The sequence below is a fragment of the Protopterus annectens genome, chromosome 2.part2 (genome assembly GCF_019279795.1).
Source record: "Protopterus annectens isolate FY-2018-M chromosome 2.part2, PAN1.0, whole genome shotgun sequence".
NCBI classification, from domain to species: Eukaryota; Metazoa; Chordata; order Ceratodontiformes; family Protopteridae; genus Protopterus; species Protopterus annectens.
In genome coordinates, this window is record NC_056730.1 from 1,144,739,536 (window position 1) to 1,144,764,432 (window position 24,897).

Consider the following 24,897-nt stretch of genomic DNA (forward strand, 5'->3'; position numbering starts at 1 on the left):
CCCATGAATTGTCACATAGATGGCAGTACACTAAACACCGAAAGTGTGATGAGAGACTTAGGGACACAGGCGGACAGTGGTCTCACCTTCGATAACCATATTGCCAGAACAGTCAGGAAATCCTTCTATTTGGCACACCTCATCACTAAGGGCTTTTCATCCAGAAAAAAGGAGGTCATTGTCCCACTGTACTCATCCCTCATTAGACCCATTATAGAGTACAATGCCCCATTTGATATGTACCTCACAAGATATCTGCAACAGCTGGAAAGGCCGCAGAAACACCACACTAAAAGAATCACAGGCCTAAAGCAGATGCCCTATACTGACCGTCTAAAAAAACTCCAGCTATACTCTGTGGCATATCGTCTACTCAGAGGCGATCTTGGCTTAACATACAAGGCCATGTCAAACCCTGAGCTGTTGGACATGCTCCACTTAAAGAAATACCAATCCCTCAGAGCCACACGCTCCAGGGATCTAAACCTTGTCATCACAATGAACAAAACATGCTGGAGGGATAGGCTCCTGACCCAGGGACTCCCCATACTCTGGAACAGACTGCCCATACATGTCAAGCAGAGCATCTCCTTGGCTCTCTTCAAAAAGAACCTTTAGGATTGGATGGGAGATAAGAAATTCACCCCGGGGATCACATCAGTCGCCCTGCTAGACAGGGGTCCAGGGAAGTAAATATTGTGGGAAGAAATATCCAGGGAATTGTTATGGCTAGGTTTGTATAGGCCCTAGGGCCGATAGCCTAGTACCAACCTATGAACCTATGAACCTATGTTGGCATTGCTGTTTTTCTTCTCAGAGAAATGCTAGAAACTCTGACCTGCATCTTCCATTTTTACTTCCTATTAAAAAAAATAACTGTACAAATTGCTACAGAACTGTAAATAGGCTGCCATTTCTCAAAATATTTTCTTTTCTCCAATGTATGGCAATCTTGAAGTCAGTATATATAAGTTTAGAGTATGTGCATGGGGCTTACCACCCTGCAAAAAACAAGGTAAAAGTGATGTTTGATATTTATTTTTCGTCTGTATTTTCATTATTATTTTTCCTTTCATTTTTTTTTTTGGCATTTTAGGAATCAGTATTATGAGTCTTGAATATTTCTGTGGGGAACTGCAGAAATTCCCTAGATGTCAGTTTGATTAGCACCAAGCATATTTTTGATTCTGGTAGGACTAGGTTTCTACACAAGCTGTCTGTAAGCAGTCATGTGACACAGTCTGCACCAGTTCACTGTCCAGGCAACATGTATCTATAAAAGTCCTGGTTAGACAGACCAGCAGGATCTTTTGGCATAGCCTAGTTTCCTACTGCTTTGCTGTTTGTTGAGCAACAGGTTAGACTAGACTGACAGCTATGAACACATCTGCTTCATGCCTGAGAATAACAAAAGATGTAGGCATTGGTGTTTTTACTCTCTCATAAATGTTACGAAATCTGACATGCATCTCCCATTTTTACTTCCAATAAAAAAAAGAATATATAACTGTACAAATTGTTACAGATATATATATATATATTTATATATATATATATATATATATATATATATATATATATATATATATATATATATATATATATATATATATATGGGTCAGCTTCTAACATAACATTACGTGCTTCATGACTGCCTGTTATAACCTTAGTCATGTTCCCTTTTAATTTGCTATACAACAACATAACTCATCTTAGTGTAGTATAGTGCGATCTCGGAGTTGATGTAGTTAAGTAGCAGGGGGTGTGGGGGCACAGCCCCCCACATAGGGGGTGCAGGGTGGCTTGCCTCCCTGCTAATAGTTGGAGTATACTAATATGCTTTGTCTTTTATTTGTTTTTTATATACTTTTGGTGGAGTATAGTAAGTGTTAGCATCCTGTAGTTTTTTTCAATATTATGAAATTCAGTATTTTGAGTTTTCAGTATTTTGAACTTTCAAAATTTTGGATTCAGTATTTTGAATTTCAAGATTATGAGCTTTCAAGATTTAGAAGCGGACCCATATATATATATATATATATATGTATATATATATATATAGAGAGAGAGAGAGGGGGGGGGAGAAGGAGAGATACATCGTTAAATAGATTTTATTTATTTATTTGCATTTGTTTACCGGGATGGTCCCCTGGGCCAAAAAGTGCCCATTTTTAGCGGAGGCCCGGGGAGAAAAGATACATAGTGATTTATACAAATGTATCAAATACAGCAAATACAAGAGCAAGATCTGACAATGAACTAGATTTTTAACAAAAGTAAACTTGTGCAATGAGGCTATTCAGTCATAGATAAGACTAACTACTGATTCTACTAGTATAAGTAATTGCAGCAAAGGATTACTAGTCAGGAGTTAGGAAGGATTAAGGAGGTAGGTAGGATAGAGAAGGAGTGAAGAGGAGGAGGTAGTGGGAGAAAGAAAAAGTTAAGTTATGGAGTGTGAGGAACTGGCACATGAGCATAACCACTGTGAGGACAGATGTTGTTTTAAGGATTTTTTGAAGAAGGATGTGCTGCTAGTGGTTCTTAGAGTTGGTGGAAGAGAGTTCCATAATTTGGCAGTGGAACATTTGGCCAGCAGAGAGGTTAGGTTTGTTAATTTGCAAAAGCATTTGATTTTCAAAATGAAGGGGTCTGTTTGGGTGATAGGGTTTAAAAAGAGAGGAAAGGGCAGGGCAGCTGGCAGAGTTGAATATTAATTTATGGGCAGCCGTTAGATGTATGTATGTGAGATTATGGGGAAGTTCTAGCCAGTTTAGTATGTGAAGAGAGGCACAGTGGTGGGATTAATTTTTTTCTGTTAGTGACAAATTTTGCAATTTTGTTATAGCAGGAATTGAGCTTGGATTTTAGACTTGCTTGTATATTAGTAAAGAGAGGAGCGCCATAGAGGAGAGATGGGAGCAGGAAGAAGGAGGCAAGTGACAGTTTTGAGAAGAAAGTGAGGAATGTTTTGTGGCAGTATAGCATGCCCAATTTTTGGTGAACTTTTTTAATGCTGTTGTGAATATGCAAGTCAAATGTAAGTGTTCATCTATGGTGACTCCTAATAGTTTGGTATGTGTGACAACCTCAGTAGAAGTGTTGTCCTGGGAGAGTATGGAGAGTCTTTATTTATGGTAGTGGTCTTCTTTATGGTGAATAGTATTTGTTTTTTTTTTTAGGGTTTAGGGCAAGATGGTTGTTAGTCATCCATATTTCAGTGGAGGTGAGTGCTGATTGGCTAAGTTTCAGAAGTTCAGGAGGAGAGTTGGCACTGCAAATGATTGTAGAGTCATCTGCATACTGGATGGCTGTGTCTTGAGAGAGAGTAGAGTGGAAATCATTGATGAAAATGCTGAATAACAGAGGCCCTAGGATGGATCCCTGGGGAAGACCAGTAGTAGTATTGAGGAATGGAGAGAGAGAAAGAGAGAGAGTATAGCCATTTTGTGGCTTGTTGTCTGCCTGTGAGGTAGTTGTAAAACCAGAGAAAGGTAGAGGGGGACATTCCTAAGTTGGTGAGTTTACTGAGGAAAAGATGGTGGGATATAGTATCAAAGGCTTTGGAAAGGTCTAAAAATAGAGAGGAGACTAGATTCCCGGCATCCCGATCTTGATTAACAGATTCACAGAAGGATATTAGAGCTGTAGTGGTGCTATGTCTGGGTCTGAAGCCATGCTATGTTACTGATAGTAGGTTATTGTCCTGAAGATAGTTAAGGAGTTGGGTGTGGATACATTTTTCGAGGATCTTTGTGATAGGAGATAGAATGGAAATGGGTTAGAAGTTGGTGATATCTGTGTTGTTTCCACCTTTGTGCAGTGGAAGGATGAAAGCTTTTTTCCAAATGCTGGGAACATAGGACTCTTGAATGGACTGATTAAGAAGTAGGCTGACAGGATATGCTATGGCGTTTGCTGCTATTTGTAGGAATTCTGAGGGCAGATCATCAGGGGCATTGGTGCATGGCTTTAATTTTAGAAGCAGATTCTTTACTGTGCTAGTAGGGATAGGTACAAGAGAGAAATTATGTAAGTGGGGGGAGGGCATTAGTAGCCAGATCAGATGGGGTTGGATGATTATGAGGGAAGTTCGTGGTGAGCTTAGTTAAGGTGTTTATAAAGTATGTGTTGAGGGTGGCTATTTCATTGGATTTTTTTTGGATTGGGACAGGGGTTACTCTTAGTTCCTGGGTGGAGGAGGTTGTTTATTGAGTTCCAGAACTGCTTTGGATTTAGTTTGTGTTGGCTTTGTAAAGTATGGTAATATTCTTTTTTGTCCTTAATAACTAGGTGCTTTATTTGGTTGCAAAGTTGTTTACAACTTATAAGGTCAGGGTTATTTTTGTGTTTTTTCCATTGCTTCCAAGCTTTGTCTCTGGTGGCCATTTTCCATTTAGTAGTTCTAGTGAGCCATGGGGTTTGTTTAGGTTTTACTCATTTTAGTCGGGGGGGGGGGGGGGTGCTAGCCTGTTTAAGATATTTAGGAATGTAGAGTTGAAAAATTCAACTGCTTCATCTAGGGGAAGTGTTTTTACGGGAGCCCAGTTAATGTTGTTTAGAGTGATATTAAAGGATGAAGAGCAGAATTTAGACAGATTTCTAACATTCTTATAAAGATGCCTGTTTAATGGTGTTGAGGTGTTACGTATAATAAATGCAGGTAAGTGGTCACTGATACAGTTTGGGAGAGTTCCTGTGGTGGAGATTTTATTGGGGTCAGAGACCATGACCCAATCTAAGATTGTTCCACCTTTGCAATTTTTGTTGGGTCTATTTATATCGGTGATTAGTTGGCTGTAGTTGAATAAATTTATGCTAGAGGGGGGAATGCCGTGGTTTGAAGTCTAACCAATTAATATTAACATCCCCAAGAATTATAGTTTCAGTGGTTATATTGCTGGATGTCCAAGTTAGGATATCCTTTAATATGGGAATGTTGTTGCCAGGGGGAATGTATAGAACAATGAAACAGAGATTTTTGTGTTCATTTATTTTTAGGAAGATTATTAAGAGTTCAGCAATAGAGAAGTCTGGTATAGATGAATTGTATGGGACTATACTGAAGGTGTTGGGACAGATCAGAGCTACTTCACCACCTTTTTTGCAGGGTCTATCTGAGCATAGGTATGCAAAACCAGGGAGAAGAAATTCAGAGTTTTTAATGTATGGCTTTAGCCAGGTTTCTGTGGCAGCGATAATGTCGGGTTTGTTATGTGCTATCCAGCCATGGAATTGAGGGACTTTATTATGAATACTTTAAAGGTTGATTGTTTTTAGATTTAAGGATTTGAGGGAGCTGTGTGGGTTTGGAGATGAAGTGGGGGGACCAGGATTAGGATGGATATCTTCGCATAAGGTAAGTTTAGAAATCTTATGTAGCAGAGTAGAGAGTTCTACCTTTTTTTAGGCTATGGTATAGGTGGGTAGGATGGTGTGAGTGGAGTTTATGAGTTGGGGGGGAACAGTTTTGGTTTAAAGCATAGAATGCTGTCTACTGGATATAGGTTAGATGAGATGTCATGGTAGGTATTGAAGGGTAAACCATGGGTGGAGGTTGTGGAGGTGGGCTTTTAGCAGAAGTCTATAAGTTCAAGTGAGGTAAGTTGTAGTAGGAAAGTTAAGGGTAATAAGAGGGTGAGGAGTATAAGAGTGTGTCTAAGTAGCATAGTGTTGTATTAGGTAAAAGTGTTGTGGAGTTTTGTAGGATTATTGGGTGAGGTGTAATAAAGGAAGTGTAAGAATTAGGAGAGGTGGAGGAGGCAGTTAGTTAGCTGGAGTTATTAGGAGTAACCAATGGGAGCTGTTGGTTAGACAGGAAGAGTGTGTGGTGGGATGTGATTGGATGGGAGATAATGAGGGGGTGCTCCTTAGGTTAAACTAAATGTAATTGAAGTAGGGGTGAAGTAGTGTTGTATTAGGTAAAAGTGTCATGGAGGTTTGTGGGATTATTGGGTGAGGTGTAATAAAGGAAGTGTAAGAATTAGGAGAGGTGGAGGAGGAGGCAGTGAGTTAGCTGGAGTTATTAGGAGTAACCAATGGGAGCTGCTGGTTAGACAAGAAGAGTGTGTGGTGGGATGTGATTGGATGGGAGATAATGAGGGGATGCTCCTTAGGTTAAACTAAATGTAATTGAAGTAGGGGTGGGTGGGAATGGAGGTAGTGTAGGGGAACGGAGTGAACCCAAGCACGGGTCTATATTACCATATCAAATGGTAATCATTTTGAACGCTGATATTAGCGAAAATGCAGGTAAACAAACTTGCTATTGTGGGGGCACAGCCCCTCACAACCCCCGTTAAATATATATTCCAACTACGAGGTCGCACTACAGTGAGGAAAGGGCAAATATTCCAATCCTCACTTTACCGTGAACCCAAAAAAACAAGTTAATTTTCCTGCATTTTCACTAATATCAGTATTCGAGATTATTACCATCCGATACAGTAATATAGACCCCTGAGCACAGTGAGGGCAAACAGAATCACACACCCGGCAAGAACAGGAAAACAATCAGGGAAGATAATAGGAGAGAGCTGCAGTTAAGGTAAGTTTCAGGGGTTGTTCGACAAGGAATAAACTACATGGGGAGATGCCTACTGCAACATGCTCTCAAGAATAATGGGAGCACTAATAGGCCTTGTGGAGCTGACAGATAGAGAACAGATTTCTGCAGCACTAACCACTAGGTTAAACACTTATGGAGGAAAAGAGTTGTGAAGGGAACAGGGGAAGAGAGGAAGAAGGCTTTTAATAGGGAGGTAGACAGGCTAGAGGGGGAGGGAGACCAGTAAAAGAAACAAGCTATTAAATGGGAGACTATTGAGTTAGGACCCCAGCTGTGTGCACACCGATGTAAAAACAATTAAGTTAAACACAGTTATAAGGAGCTTTGTACAAACCTCCAAATGAAAGGCTTCCTTGTACTTAAATGGGATGTATTTGTTTCTCTGTAAGGTGCACCTACTCTATAGGCTGGAGGAAGCAGTCCCTCACAGGTAAAGTGTTATTTGGCTTCCTGCACAAACTATCTCGCAGTGCAGTCCTCACAAGAAGATTTAGAATGGGAGGGGGCACTTTGCAGACCACAGGTAAAAGCAACAAGTGAAACTATAGGCTGGAGAAAGTGGTCCCTTGCAGGTAGAGGGTTATTTGGCTTCCTGCATGAACTATCTCAAGGTACAGTCCTCACAAAAAGATTCCGAATGGGAGGGGCACACTGTGCAGAACACAGGTAAAAGCAACAAGTGAAACTATAGGTTGGAGGAAGCAGACCCTTGCAGGTAGAGTGTTATTTGGCTTCCCGCACGAACTATCTCGCAGTGCAGTCCTCACAAGAAGATTCAGAATGGGAGGGTGACACTGTGCAGAACACAGGTAAAAGCAACAAGTGAAACTATAGGCTGGAGGAAGCAGTCCCTTCCAGGTAGAGTGTTATTTGTCTTCCTGCATGAACTATCGCGCAGTGCAGTCCTTACAAGAAGATTCAGAATGGGAGGGGGGCACTGTGCAGAACACAGGTAAAAGCAACAAGTGAAACTATAGGCTGGAGGAAGCAGTCCCTTGCATGTAGAGTGTTTTTTGGCTTCCAGCATGAACTATCTTGCAGTGCAGTCCTCACAAGAAAATTCTGGGAGGGGGGCACTGTGCAGAACACAGATAAAGGCAACAAGTGAAACTATAGGCTAGAGGAAGCAGTCCCTTGCAGGTAGAGTGTTATTTGGCTTCCCGCACAAACTATCTCACAGTGCAGTCCTCACAAGAAGATTCAGAATGGGAGGGGGGCACTATGCAGAACACAGGTAAAAACAACAAGTGAAACTCTAGGCTGGAGATAGCAGTCCCTTGCAGGTAGAGTGTTATTTGGCTTCCCGCACGAACTATCTCGCAGTGCTGTTCTCTCAAGAAGATTCAGAATGGGAGGGGGGCACTGTGCAGAACACAGGTAAAAGCAGCAAGTGAAACTATAGGCTGGAGGAAGCAGTCCCTTGCAGGTAGAGTGTTATTTGGCTTCCAGCATGAACTATCTTGCAGTGCAGTCCTCACAAGAAGATTCAGAATGGGGGGGGGGGGCACTGTGCAGAACACAGGTAAAAGCAACAAGTGAATTGGCGTGCAACACAGGACCGGGAGAAACAGGAGGGGGAGAAAGGTATTTGATGCTCATACACACAGACATATGCACAAACATGCTTATCCTAGTAATCACAACAGCCAGTATTTAAAGAACACTGGTGCAAGGAAAAACATCACAGAACTATTATTAAATAATTAAGCGCTTTTATTCCTTATTACACCTGATGTCATATAGATGTTATTACTCTAATTGCTATAGATCTTTACTTTTGTTTTTGTCTCAAATTTATGTTTAATTCCTGCTTTTCCATAAAACTGTCAAGTATTTTAGATGAGGGAGTAAGGTAACATAATAATAATAATAATAGTAATAATAATAACAGTAAAATGTCTGCATAACAAATTATTACACAGATTTTCCTTTTATCCTTGGAGCATGTTGCGACCTGATCAACCATATTAAAATGTATTCCAGATTCAAGATAAAAAAGTACAAATACTATATGGGAGTTTATAATTGCATATTTTTACCACATGTTGAAATAAGTACGGTACCTGCGGTGTTGATCTTGCCTCAGGAAAGCAAACTATGCCTTTTAATTTAATTGAATTTAATTTGCTTTATCTGCCTCTTCAGATATTTCTTTAGTATGAATGTTTACTTCTGAAAGTTATTAGTATTAAAAATTGTTCATTGTATAGTTTTAGAATTAAAATCCTCATTTGCTAACAGATTTTCTAAATCATTTTCCTTTCTGTTCACTGCAGGCATATATGCATTTATTGTTAGCATTTGCATTTGTTCCCTGTACAAATTCTGTAGTTTGATTATTGGTATTAAAGCTTACGTTTGGGCAACATTCCTATATTAACTTCTATTAAAGTAATTAAACCCCTCAGTCCTTCCCTAACTTCTCATTTTTAAAGTTTCAATAACAAAGAGTTCAGTGTTTCAAAATTTTATTTTATTTTTGTCTCTTGAAAATTAATGGTTTAAAGCTTCTTAAAAAATAAAAATAAATCTCGGTCGTCTAATTTGGCAGATGAGCCAGCATACATGGATGATTGGGCTTTTGTATCCTAGGGTTTATTCAGGAATTTCCATGGTAATTAAGTCTCAGCAGGCTATATGCCAAGAGTAAGCCAAATAAAAACTCTGTCAAATGAGGCTTTTTACCTTTCCACACTATTCCATCTGAAGAAAAACAATGGAACCTTTTTGCAATCTTCTGTAGAGGTTTTGCTGCCCTATTGCAGGCCTTCACAGATTTGTGGAGTACTGTGTTATTGCCACTGCCTGAATGGATGGAGTTGTTGTACAGTACTCAAGGGGCAAATAATATATATAATTTAATAAATAATAATAGAATAATTTATATCGGTTATCTCAAATATCTTATGTAATTTGTTATAACTAAGCTTATTTTTACATAATCAAAATTTTCAGAAATTAGAGTTTATAACAGATTTTTTGGGGGGCTGGGAGTCAAGGAGGATAAGGCATTGATCCAGTTTTCTTTTTCTTTTTTATGGCTATGATGTGGATATAATGAGACTCTGTGACAGGTTTATTGTGGGCGTAGGTTAATTCCCCTACTCATTTCACTGCTTCGTGGGCTACCACCACCTCAGACAACATACATTTGCTGTAAGGCTTCATCAGATGGACATCATTATAAGTGTGCTGTTCTCATTATTTTCCACTGCACTGTCTGTGTTGCAACATGAATCCAAGTACAGTGCAACCTGTTGAACCATTTCCACTCCTTAGATACAGTAAAGGTGCATATGCCAAATCAGCAATTCCTTCATCACCACTATCATGAGTCTCAAAATAAAAAGTATTAAAATAAGCAAATACATTAAATGGATTCAGCACACAGATAGGCAAATAGCTGCATTTCATGGTATAAACATATATGACAGTCTGAGATTGCATAGGTTTGCTGATGATAGCACTTATGTTTATCTATTTATGTTTGTTAACTAGGAATGTCCATCTGGGCTTAAACATTTTTACTGGAGTCCCAGGGAAATTCATGTGGGAAGATTCATTTCATTGCAGTCCCAGGGAGAAAATCTCTAATGCAGAACATAAACACAACTGGCATCTGCACAGCATGCATGTAAATAGTAACCCATGTAATTACAAACAGAGTATTATAACAGGTATGAATGACATTGGCTGGACAGCAAGTGATTTCTTCTATATATTATAAAAAAGCATAATATAAAGTTAGCCTGACTCATACACAAGAATAGACTGGCTATATACCTAGTTTATTCTGGAGAGCCATTTCTATAATAATAACTGGTAAAATTATTTATTTATTATTTATTTAACATTTGTTGATGTGGAAAGTCCAACTAGGACAGAGCCTATTTTCGGTGAAGGCCCAGAGAGAAACGCTCCAAATGCATGTCTTTGGAATGTGGGAGGAAACCAGAGTACCTGGAGGAAACCCATGCAAATGCAAGGAGGACATGCAGACTCCACACAGAAGGCACCCCAGCAGAGAATCGAACTGGAAAGCCTCTTACTGTGAGGCAACGTTAACTGCTGCACCACTGTGCTGCAAAAAATCTTATATAGTACTATTAATTATCTAAGTCTGCACACCTTTGGAAAATGGAATCATCCATTATAGTGGGTAATGAAATATGGAATATTTATGGAATCAGGTAAGGTCAGACAGTAGATGAAATAGGTAATCCCATAATGACAGTTACAATGTAACTATAACTGCAAATCAAATTAAAAGTGGTATATTTCAAAAGAATGGAACAAGTAGAGACAGACAGATAAGTACAGTCCAGTGAGCCTCACCTCAATACTATGAAGGTTAATTAAGAAGCTGCTTAGGAAATGAGTTAATGGCCTTCTGGACTTCATCAAGTAACAGTTCACAGAATAGTGGTAATGTCTGTGCATGCAGATCCAATATTACATTTGGGTCAAGCCAACTGTGGACAAAATGAATGTAGCCAGAAATACCCTGCTCACATTTCAATTAGGACATCAGTTCTACAGCATGCAAAAGCCTAAGAGAAAATCTTTATAGAATCTTGGGAGGGGATGTGTTACAAACTGATGGAGAAGGTACTGGAGAAGCAGTCTGTTGTTATCTTCAAAGCAGATCACATGCAGGTTCTACAGAACTACAGTTCTGTGTAGAGCTGTGAGATATTCAAGTCTGGTAAGGTACTTACAGAACAGTGCAAACATTTTATGTATATCTGAAGGATTAAGTACTTCATTCAAATTAGAAAGATTCTTGGAGAAATTATCAGATTAGCAAAGAGTTAAAAAAAACTGCAGCATAACTTACTGTTAAAATTGCAAGATCACACACTCTGAAAACAGGCACTTAAGTTGTGGCGCCAGTGTTAAGGGTAAAGAGAAGGGAACTGCAGTAGAGAGAAACTGGATACATAATGCTATAGCAGGTAGTGCAGACCATGGGGTACTGAAAGTCATGCTTCAGTCATCCTTCTAGCTTACAGGGCACTAATGATTCCCCCCTGGATATAATGTGAAGGGCTTGAGGTATTATCATAACCAAGGCCTTGGAATAGTTAAGTGTGTTCAGAGTCAGTGGCTAACATGAGCAGGGTGGTTGTTCGCCGGAATCCTGTATAGACAGGCCTAATATACTGAATAGGCTCTAAGAAAAGTATTTTACATAAGTGTAAGTCCCCCCTACACATGTTCTGTGCAAACAGCTTCCCTTCCATCAACCTAATTCAATTACCTCCATGGTTATCAAAGCATGGAATAAGTTAAAAATTATTTCATCAGAAGCTTGTTTGGCCAGTTAGCCAATTAGCTTCACACATGTGGGGTTCAATAAATTTACTGAGGAACAGTTATAGAACTACAGTATGGATCCACTTCATGAACTTGAAATCATACTTCCCACATAGAGTACCTCCCAAGGCATTTCTTCTGAATGCACCTCTGCTGAACTTTTGGGAAAAAATCAATAGACATTTTTCAGGGGTCAAGCCCATTGTGAATGACTTTGACCCTAACAACTCCATTAGTTTTATATATTAACTCCATGGTTACCCCACCACTGGGGAAAGGTAAAACACCTGTTAATGGTGAAACCTGATTTATACAATGTAAACTTGCAGCAGAGCCAACACAGTGCAAAAACATTCCAGGAAGTGATGCTTCAGGGAATTTTGGCTCAGGTGTTTTCTTTCTGGGTGATCTACATTATTTCCTATACTGCCTTTGTATGTATTGTCTAGAGAAAAATAAGTACTTACAGATCTGCATAGAGCTTGATATGGGCCTATAATTATATTAAGGATTATGATTATTGTTACAACAGTTAGGACTTTGCCAAAACCCCATGATTTGAAGACTGTCAACAGCTAAAGAAGAGCTTAAGGAAGATAGTTTGGCTCACAGCCAGCTGTGCCACCCCACCTTTGGTGAAGGTATGTACTACCATCATACCGCTCAACTGTCAAGATTTTCGCAGAATGTCCAGATTTTTGCCTCATATTTTTAGCCTGTTTCTCATAAAATTATGTTTTTCTGGCAATCACTGGCAAATTATTGAGGAGTGAAGTTAGAAAATAATGACAGACATTTGAGTTTCAGACTTCATATCCATCAGAAAAATGCATGCTAATGCAAAACTTGATATCCTATCAACTTTATAAGTTTTTAAGAACAATATTTAAAAAGTGTCCCTATTTTGGGGCTTTGTCCCCCCATTATTTGTGGATTTGTCCAGAGGCTGAGAGGTAGAATTGCCATCCATATGACTATGGTACAAAATGTAAAAAGTGGACACATTCCTGAAACAAGCAGTGCAAGCAGGCCACCCAAATTCTGTCCTCCACCATTCTGACCTATTGATATTTACCTTTGTGGTGACAAAATATAATACAGTTGGGAAACCATTTGCCTAAGATTTGCTCAGCATATTCTTAACCCTCCCTATCTGAGACAAAGAAAATGAACAAGTATTTCATCCTCCTATGTTCATTAAACCCTAAAGAGTTTAAACTGTAATTGGAGGCAATGTTCAGTCAGGAGATTATATTTTTCCCAATTCCAGCTAGAAAGAACACTAGGAGTAAAGAAACACATTGACTGGTATCTCAGAAACAACCTACCGGATGATACAGGGGTTCTCCTAAACTATACCTGATCCTTGTGGAAAAGGCCATAGGGTTTCTGAAACATGAAAGCCTGAAATTTTATATAACTGTCAAAAAAAGTAATGATCACTAGAAAGTGGATGTTACAAGATACATACTTCAGCTCTGCCAAACCAATCACTCAAATGCAGATACAGCAGTTTATTACTGGTGAAGTTAAGAATCTAGGGCAGAAATAGGCCAGAAATGAAGGATCCCTGCAAAATGTATTAACCAGCCCCTGCTGATGTACAAATTCTACCCTCAACAATATCAAAATAACTTGAGATGGCAGAAGCATCCACCTTGATTGTAGAATCTAAAGCCTAAGCCAGCAGGCAGACTTGAAGATCCAAAGACATAGAAGGAAGAAGATATTTCTCAATCCAAATTCAGAACTTCTCCTTTGCCTTGTAGGTAGGTTATGTGAAGGGCTTCCTTGTAGCTTCTAAGACCTCCAAACTCTATCTGCAGAAACGTGGTAGTAGTAGTAGAAAGACTACTAAAGCATCCATGCTTTGAAGTAGATATTGACATTCTACCTTCAGCCAAAGCACCAAATGCCTCAGCTCTTCAACCACCAAACTCTTTTGGGTTACCAAAGAGTGAATAAAATAAGTCATGTCCTTCCTTATGGAACTTCATCAGCAGGCAAGGGATTCAAAGGAATGAAGGGAATGTATTCAGGACCCTTACCTTTGGTTTACAGAGAACATTTCCATGGCCAACCCCTACCCTCTTGGAGTGAGCACAGTATCTTGAACATACACCCTATGGGAAATTGCATAAATGCTGCATCTTTGAAGCTAAAATTCCAAGAAACTCTGGTGTTATAACTCATACTGATTACTAATGTGTTCAAAGGCCCTAAGATGTGAACAACCAGCAGGTATTTGCCTCAGATGATAGCCATTCTTATACTTGCAGAGCTCTCATGAGGAGGGGAAAGGAGCATATGCCCTCTTACTTCATCGAGTACCACACAATGCTTGATTATTTTAAATCATTAGGAGAGAGTCTACCTGGAGCTTCTGAGGCTTGAAAAGCCAGAAATACTACATTCATGTCAAGAATACTATGCCGGTGCTGATGTGTGCAGTATCCAGTGGCTCTGGCCGAGTGAATGCTTAACATGAGCTCTCCACCCTGAAGAAATTAATCTGATATGAGGGATGGCATCAGGGAAGGGCAATAAAATGGGCACCTCTTTTAAGGTGTATGGGGGGAGGTTAAGATCCACTAGTCCAGGGCACAGCTTCAAGGGTCTGAAACAGTTAGCAGATTCAAGAGGGCAGGATGACTGTAACAACCACTGACTGCCTGCATACATAGTATGGAAGGGGCATGTTGAAATCCATTGCTGTGATGAACCTCCTAAGGCATAACAGAAGATGGGCCTTGGTCCACATTTGAAATGCTATCAGTATGTCAGAACCTTGAACAACTGATTCATCTCCTGTGGAAGAAGGATGTATCTCTGGACAGAGTCAAAAACTCTTATAAATAATATGTGATACACTTGCTATCAATGGTGAGCCCTCAAAGTTTATAACCAGAATGAGACCCATACTTGAGAACTGCCACCAAAGAATCCTGATTTGAGGCACTTCAGCAATTATTCCTCTATGTAAAGGATCAGTAGAAAATTACATTACTGCAAAGTCTTTGTCACAACAGTCAACGGTTTGGTTGGGGCAAAGGAGAGGCCAAAGGGCAGCACTTTGCAATGAACATATAGCTCACCCTATGCAATGAGAATAAGCCTTCTTTGTGGATGCTATATGTTGATATGCTAATAGGCACATGCCATATGTATCCATGCCATCTGGAAGACCCATGGGTGTAGCTGTTTAATGAATTGAAGGGAAACCATGTGGAGTACTGTGTTATTGCCACTGCCTGAATGGATGGAGTTGTTGTACATGACAGATTTCACATAACCAGTATCAAGAATGAAACTGATTAGGTTCAGAATCACTTGGATTTTTGATGGTGGGAAAAGACTGGTAGATTAATCCATTTCTCAAATTCTTCATATACACAAGAACATATTATACAACACACACACACATACACACACACACACACACACACACACACACACACACACACACGCACACGCACATATGTCTTCACACACACACACACACACACACACACACACACACACACACACACACACACACACACACACACACACACACACACACATATGCATTGTCAATTCTTTAACCAAACTAGAAGCAGATTCATACAAACACACTGTTACTTTTAAGGATGAAAGGAAAGCAGCCCACTTTGCATTTGCACAGTTAAATCTAGAGGCATTTACTTTATTCACACAGTGTCTTAAATGCCAGTTCTCAGTTTTCAGAGGTAATTTCTTGAATTTTCTTCCATACATGTTGAGTCCCACACAGCTCTTTCAAGTTACCAGACTGTAACATATAATTCACAGCTGTAGGCCTTGGTTAGGCTTTCATTCCATCTCTACAAAACTCATCACCAAATCAACCTTCAGCCTAAATCAAACACTGACTCAGAATGGGCCATCCAACTCCAGCAATCACAAATCTTCAAGCAGAGTCCCTGCTCTAAACAGTGATGATCCTTCCACATGAATAATTAACTTCTAGATTTTCTGCTTTCAGGCAGTGGCCTTTTATACTGCAGTAATTAGCAATCAGACTTACTTATTTAATTAAATGTGTTTACTGGGAAAAACACAGAACAAACAATGACCAATTACAGGCTCAACAATGGTCATAATGTAAAACAACATTGTACAGTATACAAATAACACTGGTTTACATTTATGAGTAAACACAGATAATCTGACAAGCAATATCTACACAGAAGATCTAACAAGCCAAATATATGTACAGTTACATAACTGGAACAGAAAAGGGAGTATGGAGTTAATGTGGGAGAAATAGAAGTGATGGAGATACAGGTAGTAGTTGCTAGGTTAGGAAAGCTAACAGAGTCCTTTAAGATAAAACATGAGATTAGATGAATGTGTAGTGGACTCAGGGTAATAGTGTAGTACTTTGAATCACAGTTTATGATCAGTGAGTTAATTAGGTGTATCAGGTATATGGGAGGTAAGGGTACTGTTCAGTTGGAGCTATCAGTTTATGTGACATGTCTTTTACATGGACAGTTGCATTCAAACTGTTTTAGTAAGTACCATTTGAACCATGGCCTGGACAGGGAGTACTTTGTGTGATCCCTTAAATCAGGATGAAGTGACTGCCATAGATTTGGGGCCAGTACAGAGAAGCAATGGCTAGAGGGGTTTGTAGGAAAGGACCAAATCTGGCTTGCCATCTCAGGTTATAAGTCTGAGTGGCAGTAAACAGTTTGGAAGAGGGAGGGAGTGTCAAGTTTGAGTACTTTAAAGAGTAAGGAACCATGAAAAAGATTTGACCTGGTTTATACTGGAAGACACTCAACCTTTGAAGAGTAAGCCAGTGGTGTTCATTCTATGGTGAGTTAGTTATGAACTGACATATTTTCTTGACGAGGGTCTGAAGAGTGTGAGTGTTTTTGACAGAAGCTGATACAAACAAGGAGAGACCATAGTCAAACTGGGCAAGGAGGATGCTTTTTCCTATAGCAGACCTTACTGGATGTGAGAGCAACTGAGATATTTTGTTGACCCAGAACAATAGACTGTTGATCTTGGCTCTCAACTTTTCTATGTGCTCATGGAACTTTAGAGATTGGTCTAGCCAGATACTCACATATCTAAAGGAGGTACTAATGTCAGTAGGATTGTTATTACAATCAAGGATATTAAAGGACTAGGGGCCATGGATACATTTCATGAGTGCCAAATAACATTGGCTTTATTTTCTTGGCATTGAGCAGTATTCTATTGGGGTTCTGCCAGTGCTCAAGCTGAAGAAGTTTCATTTTAAGTTGGCTTAATTTGTATGATCAAACATAGATGACCATATCACCTGCATAAAGAAGCAGTGGTAAGTGGGGCAGCTCTAGAGGAAGTTTCTTGATGAAGACAGAGAACAGGACAGGTGCTAGAATGGAGCCAGAGTGAGTGAGGGAACTGTTGGAAAGACTACTTCCTATCTTTACCTGGAGTCATTGGTTAGATAGAAAGTTTTTGAACCATACAGTGGCATCAGAGCCTACCGCAATGTCTTGCAGATGGAGAAGTCAAATTGGATGATTGACCATGTCAAAAACATTAGTTAAGTCAATGAACAGAGCTCCAATAAAATTTCCTTTATCCATTCTGGCCCAGAATACAGGCTGTTTGATGGAGAGTAGGTGATATTTTTGCATATAAGTAGTAAGTTGGTTACATATGATTTTGGTTTGTAAGATGAAGATGAAGCCGAAGTGACTACAAGAAGAGGGATTGGTTTCTTTCAGTACTGGTCTGACAACAAGATAATTTCCAAATATTTGGTATAGTATTAGTGGTGAGGCAAAGGTTGCAAATGTTTTTAAGAGGGGCGGTGATGAAATTTCTGCAGTGTCAGAAGAACGAAGGACAGATATTGGCAGATGCAAATGGTGAGTCCATATGAATCTCTTCAAATAGGGTTAAAATTTCCTTAGAAGTAATCTTTGAGAAATAAAAAAAGGTGGAATGAATTAGGGGGGAATAGGCTGTCTTTGCTGTGTGGCAGCATTGTGGATAGATGAGGAAGTGGAAGGCTTGGGACTACTCTGAAGAAATCGAAAGGTATAAGATTACCAGATGAGAGGTGTGTATTCTAGACTGGACAATACATTTGGGTAGGATCTTCCCGTTTGTTTGTTGACTTCCTACTGAAATGTTTAAAGGAGTGAAGAAGAGAAGTTTGTTTAGATTGTAGTTGTTTAGCTTTGAGTCTACTAGAGCCCTGTTTGGTCCTGCCCAAGAGTTATGTAATGGTCCGGGTTGTTGAGAGTTAGGCCACATTTTCACATTTTCCTGGCTTCATCATGTAATTTCAGTAGGGATTTGACCTTTTTAATCTAATACAATCAATTACCTCATTAATTATAATGAGTTGTTTTTTTTTCAAACAGAAGTGGCAGTTTCACACATTTGAAGATATATTCCTCATATTCTATAAACAAGATGTCACAGCACTCCCTTCTAAGCTGACACTATCAGTTCTGGATTTGCATGGATGGGTTATAAAACCTAGACATACCATTGCATTCATATTAGCCAGTTTTTGTCAATGAGTGGCAATATACTGAAAAGCTAGAGTGGCTGTCCCTAGTCACATACCTTTTATTGCCATCCTGATGTTTACTCAGCCATTCTAATGTATTATAATCTGTCACTAAGTTAAAGTGCTTGCCTAACTCATAATAATTTAGAAACTAGAAGGCCTGTATCACAACCAGATATTCCCTTTAATATGTTGAGTTCTTTTTCTCAGCATTATTTTACTTTTGTCCAGTGTAGTACACAGAGTACTTCTCACCTTGAATATGCATAATACTGATCTTAAACCTACATCTTGTTAATGTATGCAATATACTGTCATAGTTTTAAATGGTGTTTTCTCTTCTTTCCTGGCCTCTCTAGGAACATCAAGCAAACTTCTAGGATGACAACCATATGTGTGCTCAAACCAGGTAAAACTATTGAAGATTGAGGTACCGTATTTATTGCAAATAGCAAATAGGGTAACAACTAGTCCCACTTCTTGCCATCCACTTCAGTTACTTTTCTTAACATGAATTTCTGTGTTTTATTGAAGCTGTATACTAAACCAGCTACCTGCAGATTGTACACTAACATTTTTAACTGTTTCACTTTAAAGTTCTTGCATAACTGATAAACATCCTTGACAGAAAGGTAGTGCCTTGGTCAATAAGCATCTCTGTAGGGATACCCCTAGAGAATAACAGTATCACTTCTCTAGTAATACAGTTATCATTAACATTGTATAATGGTACAGCTCATAGAGATTTTATAGCATGGCCAATACCAATATGTATTGATACCAACTGATAGATTTTAGTAATGACCTCAAAATGTCAACAGCAATGCACTAAAATGTTACTTTTGTAATGGGGTTTGGAATCAATGAACCTTAAAATCCAGGATGAGTGCAGTTTTCTGGCATTCTGGACAAGAAGCATAGAAATGTTTTATTTCTTTCATTATACATAACAGTTAAAAATCTGGATAGAACTCTTGCCCTAGTTAGGTCCATTCCAAGATGACTTCCTAATATTGAAGTATAGGCTAACTTCAGCACTAATGTTCTATAAGGTTTTAACACTAGAAACTTATGCAGAATGTCATCCTTAGCTTTATCTACTCTATATAATCAGTCATCTTTTGATTTAAATATGGGTATGAAGTAGATCAAACATGTTCACTATCTTCACCTATAACCTTATTATAATAGCTCTTGCTTGCTTAATGTTTCAACTTCTCATTGCGCATTTTTAAGGTTTATGTGGGTTACCTGTAAATCTACTAATTCATGGTTACTTTCTTCACTAGTTAGTCATAAGGTGGACAGACATTTGGCAATCTCATATGTTTTTTTCTACAAAGGGCAACATTTGGCAAATTTCTATTAATGCTTTAATATTCTTCTATCTGTACAAGCGTGTTCTTGGATGTTTCTCCCTTCCTTAGCTTTCTGTTTTGCTTTTAAATAAATTAGTTTAAAAGTCTACATTTTCCTACCTGTTTCACTTCCAGTACTCACATTCATTTATTTTCTCTGAAGGCCTACATTTTCCTACTTATCTCACTTGCAGTACTCACATTCATTTCCTTTCACTGAGGGTTCTCATATAAGTGCCCTTCTTCCTCTATTTTTGTCCTCTCTGATTCCATACTAGCAGTTGTTATAGATCTATGTGCAAATATCTGATTTGTGCTGGGTTTTTTTTAATTCAGAATTTTCTATCAGTTCATCTTCAGTTCCTAAGCTAACTTCTCTTACAGTATCATGTTTCTTTTGATCCACTGTTAGGACATGTTTCTGGCAGCACACATGACTTTATGAATTAACAATAATCAAATTCTAGTGCCTTTTGTATCTTCTATGCAAATTAATTTCTTCTGCTTCTGATTCTGGATTTATATGTCATTGTCCTGCTTTTCCCCTCCATTCTTATAGTAGATGCATACATCAAGGTTCCACGATGCTTTAAGTTGGGGAAATGTTTCCTGTTATACCATCATAAGTTAATTCTGGAACCATAGCTTTCAGATACAAATCTTTTCCTAGATTTAATTGAATTTCCACATGTGTGATAGGATATTCCTTTTTTTCAGTATGAACGCATATCACCCCCACCTTATATTGTAACCAATTTTATGTTCACACACAGAGAGATCTTTGATGGGGTAATCATGCTTCAAGAATCCAATAAAGTTTGGACTTCTCACCCTTTTAGAAATATAGTAAACTTGACTAACTTGGTTGTAATATGCTGACAATCCTAACTTTGGATTTATAACATTCACTTTGTGACTAATTGGATTAGGAGGAAACAATTTTATTGGAAACTCCCAAAGAAAGTTATTAGAGCTGTTATTTCTGGTGATTAAAAAGCTATCACTAGGAAGTGTAAAATAAGTGCTGCCTTAGTACTGAAAGATGTGAGGGTTGTAATGAAGGAGGTTTGAGAGCTAAAGCTGGATATGATATAATATGAATATTCATAATAAAATGATTCTTGAGTGCTCTTCTTGTAAATAGTCTAAAAGCTTATTTTGTTTGGAGGGGTTCTTTATAATTTGAGAAATATATATTTTTGAGACAATGCTTTAGTTAACTGCTGAATATGATAATATTTACTGGAAAAAGTTTGTGTTGAATTATTTTGCATTTGTAATGCTATCTTACATTTGTTGTTTTCATTGCTTTATCTTTCTGGTATAAATGCGTACTGGTGTACTGGTGTACTAGTGACAGCAGGCTTATTTAATGATTGTGTGAAGGCAATATAAAAAAGAGGCTTAAAAAATCCCACCCAGAGAATGTTTAGCTTTGGCAATAGGAGATATGGGTCCAGACCAGCAGCAGCTCAGGGAGAAAAAGTCAACCACAGTGAAGGAAGCTCTAGAAGGAGAAAATGGAAATTGTTCATGGCAGTGGACTCCAGAGTGACCTACTGACAGAGATTATTTCCCAGCAGTATATAACTGAATATAGCACTGAGTTAGAAATATTTCTGGTTAAACAAGACCTTGTTTTTGTTTGTAAAAACACTTAATTTTGCTTGTATATAATAAATTACAATTTTATAAGACTGATGGTCTTATCTGCACTAATTTTCCATAATAATATAGCCATAGGGTGGGAGGTTAGCATAACGGTTAAGGTGTTTATTTTGCAAACACAAGGTGCAGGGTTTGATTCTCACATGGGGTAGTTGGCTAGGCGTAAAATGACCCACAAGGGCAGTTAGCCTAGTAATAATCTATGAACCTACAAACAACACTGCTAATGCTGTTTGAACAAACGTTCTGAAGTAATTCTTGGCTGAAACTATTATATTATGTGGAATTTGTAATATACATCTTTAATCTTATATGACTTCTGATTCCACATTATTGTTAAGGGATTTTTATTTACAAGGCTGTTCAGCACTTATGCGTGATCACTTGATATTCAGGGCATCATATCTATATCTGAAACATAGGTTCTCTGTTTAGAACCAGTGCTGTATAACTCGTCTCAGAAGAAGTTTGCTATTTGCACTAAAAATATCTTCTGTACTAGGAAATTTTCAGACGTTTACTCAGAATTAGCTCTGTGAAATGTCTAATAAAGTTACTTAGTCGATAGCATTGATAGGCCGCTTACTAAAATGTATGATGTATACTATGTATGCATAATCTGACAAATGTAAAAATTATGCAGCAGGGCAAGTCTGAATACCTGCCACATTCACAATATACTTACCACTACTTTGGTGTAGACATCTTTTGCGAATGATAGATCATCAAACTTTGCTTCAACAGGGAATGTATATTTGTTTAACCAGTCTAATAGGGGTAAGTCAAGAGCTGTCCCACTGAAAGAGTACTGGGAGGCATGGATATGTGTATCAACAAATCCTGGCATGAAGAACTCCCTGTAACAAAAAAAAATAAATAAATTAAAGTCTGTAAAGGAAAACATTATTGGATGTAGCTCTCTTCATGCCATAACCAACTTGAAAGATATAATTAAACATCTAACTTATTTCTCTTATCTTGTTAGAACTGTTGTACTATTTAGTAGATGTGACTTATTGTGATAATGAAATTTACCAAGTGAGCTCAAAGCAAAAGCATCAGAATCTACACATTATGTTTCCAGTTACTGATACACAAAATGTGTTTCTTTGCTGTCCTGTCCTCGTCTACAATGTTTAAAGATGGAAAATAAGGAGAGAAAAAAGGTATAGCCATACATGTTGTGTTCTAACTTGGCAGTCAGGAACACTCGGCCATACACATCAGAGCAGAAGAGAGCTGACAGGAAGACATCCTTCACTTTTACTGCCTAACCTGAATAGTCCCTTACTGTAGTTGCAAACATATGGCATTCAGTAAATGAAAAGTTTAACTTTAAAGTGTCTCACTACTCTGCATCTCTGCAGGAAATTAGTGAGGACATTAGAATCTCACCTTTTTTGTCTGCTTTATATTCATTCATTTATTTGCTGACACCTGCTTTGTAGGAATAAAGGTCAGGAGGAAGCCAAAATGCATTCCAGCAGGCAAATGGCATGAAGTAGGGAACAGCACCTCAAAGAAATGTTACACCACTGCAGAGAATAACCATTTGAAATAAGGAAACTCAGAATGAGTCCTGACATGCATATACTGCGTCCAAGATTGCCATTTCTCGGAATATTCCTTTTACTCTGAAGTATGTTGATCTCAGACTTTTTGTAAATAACTTTGGGAGGAAGGGTTTGCCCCCACACAAACACTTTGGCCACATAATGCAAAAACATGATTCACTAGAGAAGACACTGATGCTGGTGAAGATCAAAGGCAAAAGAAGATCAATGGGATGGTTCTCATAACAAGAACCTTCATCCATCTACCAACTTAACTGAATAAACTACTGGAAACTTCAATAAGGTGTCTTTATTCCTCCCTCAGGGAGGGTATTAGAGAGAGAGAGAGTCTCCTAGAGCTGCTAACTAAAGTGGTTTTATCTGGACTAATCCTTTGTAATCTGTTTCTTGTTAGTCCTGCCACCCTCTAGGTCACAGGTGGGATACCAGACCTGACTCAAACTTTCTGTATTACCTCTGTTACCTGTAAAGACAAAGGCAATGTTATTTTCTATTTAAAGTGAAAATGACCCACTAATCATGGTAAGACAATCTCAGAAATTAATTTACACCAACAGGTTTACTAATAAACTCCAACTATATAGATACATAGTAGAAGTGTATACTTGCAGCAATAGCTCAAAATGCCAATATCCTGGCATAGCATTTTCACTGTATAACTTTCTAAGAAACATGAATGGACAATCCAAAGATGTACCAACATGTTGTTCTAATTAATATATAAGAACAAAAACCAGTAAGGACACAACCACGGCTGCTGCTGCTTCCAGTACAAAGACTTTACTAGTGCACAGAACAAACACAAGCACTTTCACAAAGTTGCTTCATCGGGAGACATATTGTTACACACAAGATAGTAATCATTCGGGATGTATGTTTGTCACTATGGATGTGGTCTCATTATTCACGGTGATTCCTAATTATGAGGGACTTATGAGTGCACAATGCTTTTTAAAAACTTATTCTAGTATTGATCAGCAGAAAATTGATTTATGGATTAAACTACTAGAAATAGTTCTTGAACATAATGTTTTTGCATTTGGCCAACAATATTATGCAATGGCGTGGCTATGGGCACTGCATGCGCTAATAGTTACGCCAATGCTGTGATGGTTGCTTGGGAGCTAGAACATATATTGCAGGGCCCATATAAGAATTTTATTTTATAGAAGATTCGTAGATGATCTTTTTATTTTGTGGGGAGGTACTTATGAACTTCTTTTAAAGTTTCATGTTTATTTGAACAATATGACACAATATTTGCATTTTACTTATAAGTATTCTATGTCTGAGATTGATTTCCTTGATGTTAAAGTTATTAGGGAATATACAGGTGAGATTTATACCAAATTATATAGGAAGGAATGTTATGTTAATCATCTCTTGCATAGAGAGAGTTCACACCCTCCATATATATATATTCAAGAACGTCATACGCAATCAAATTTATAGGGCCTCAAGATTGAATGTAAGGGACGTTGACTTTACAAAACAAGTTGATGAAGCTATAGATCATTTACAGAAAAGGGGCTATAATGATCAAGTGATCTTACCTAATGTTTCAGCAGTTGTAGAGAAAAGATGTACACATGCTTTACCATATTTTTCTGCAAGGGATGGAGTTATGAATAGTTTTAAAAATAAAAAGAAGAGCTTGAATAGTACTAAACTTAAAGTCCCTTTATGTTATACTTCGGATGTGGATAAGTATATGAAAATAATAAGAAAGCACTGGAATATTCTTACCACAGATGCTGATCTGGCTAATTTTATTGATTCTGAGCCCAAATTTATGTTTAGAAATAGTAGGTCTCTAAGGAGGAGACTGTGCTATCCTAAGGATGGCCAGTAGAGTGTGGAGGGTGT

At 38.3% G+C, this 24,897-nt stretch overlaps 1 protein-coding gene across 7 annotated transcripts in view; it reads right to left on the bottom strand.

Annotated features, from left to right (window-relative positions):
* The window catches only part of GDA (guanine deaminase), a 1,032,722-nt gene that overhangs the window by 687,754 nt on the left and 320,071 nt on the right, over positions 1-24,897 (bottom strand). For all 7 annotated transcript variants that reach the window (XM_044064387.1, XM_044064391.1, XM_044064386.1 and 4 more), the window contains one exon: positions 22,143-22,314. In XM_044064387.1, coding sequence (XP_043920322.1) covers positions 22,143-22,314 — 172 coding nt within the window. The remainder of the gene's footprint in view (positions 1-22,142; positions 22,315-24,897) is intronic.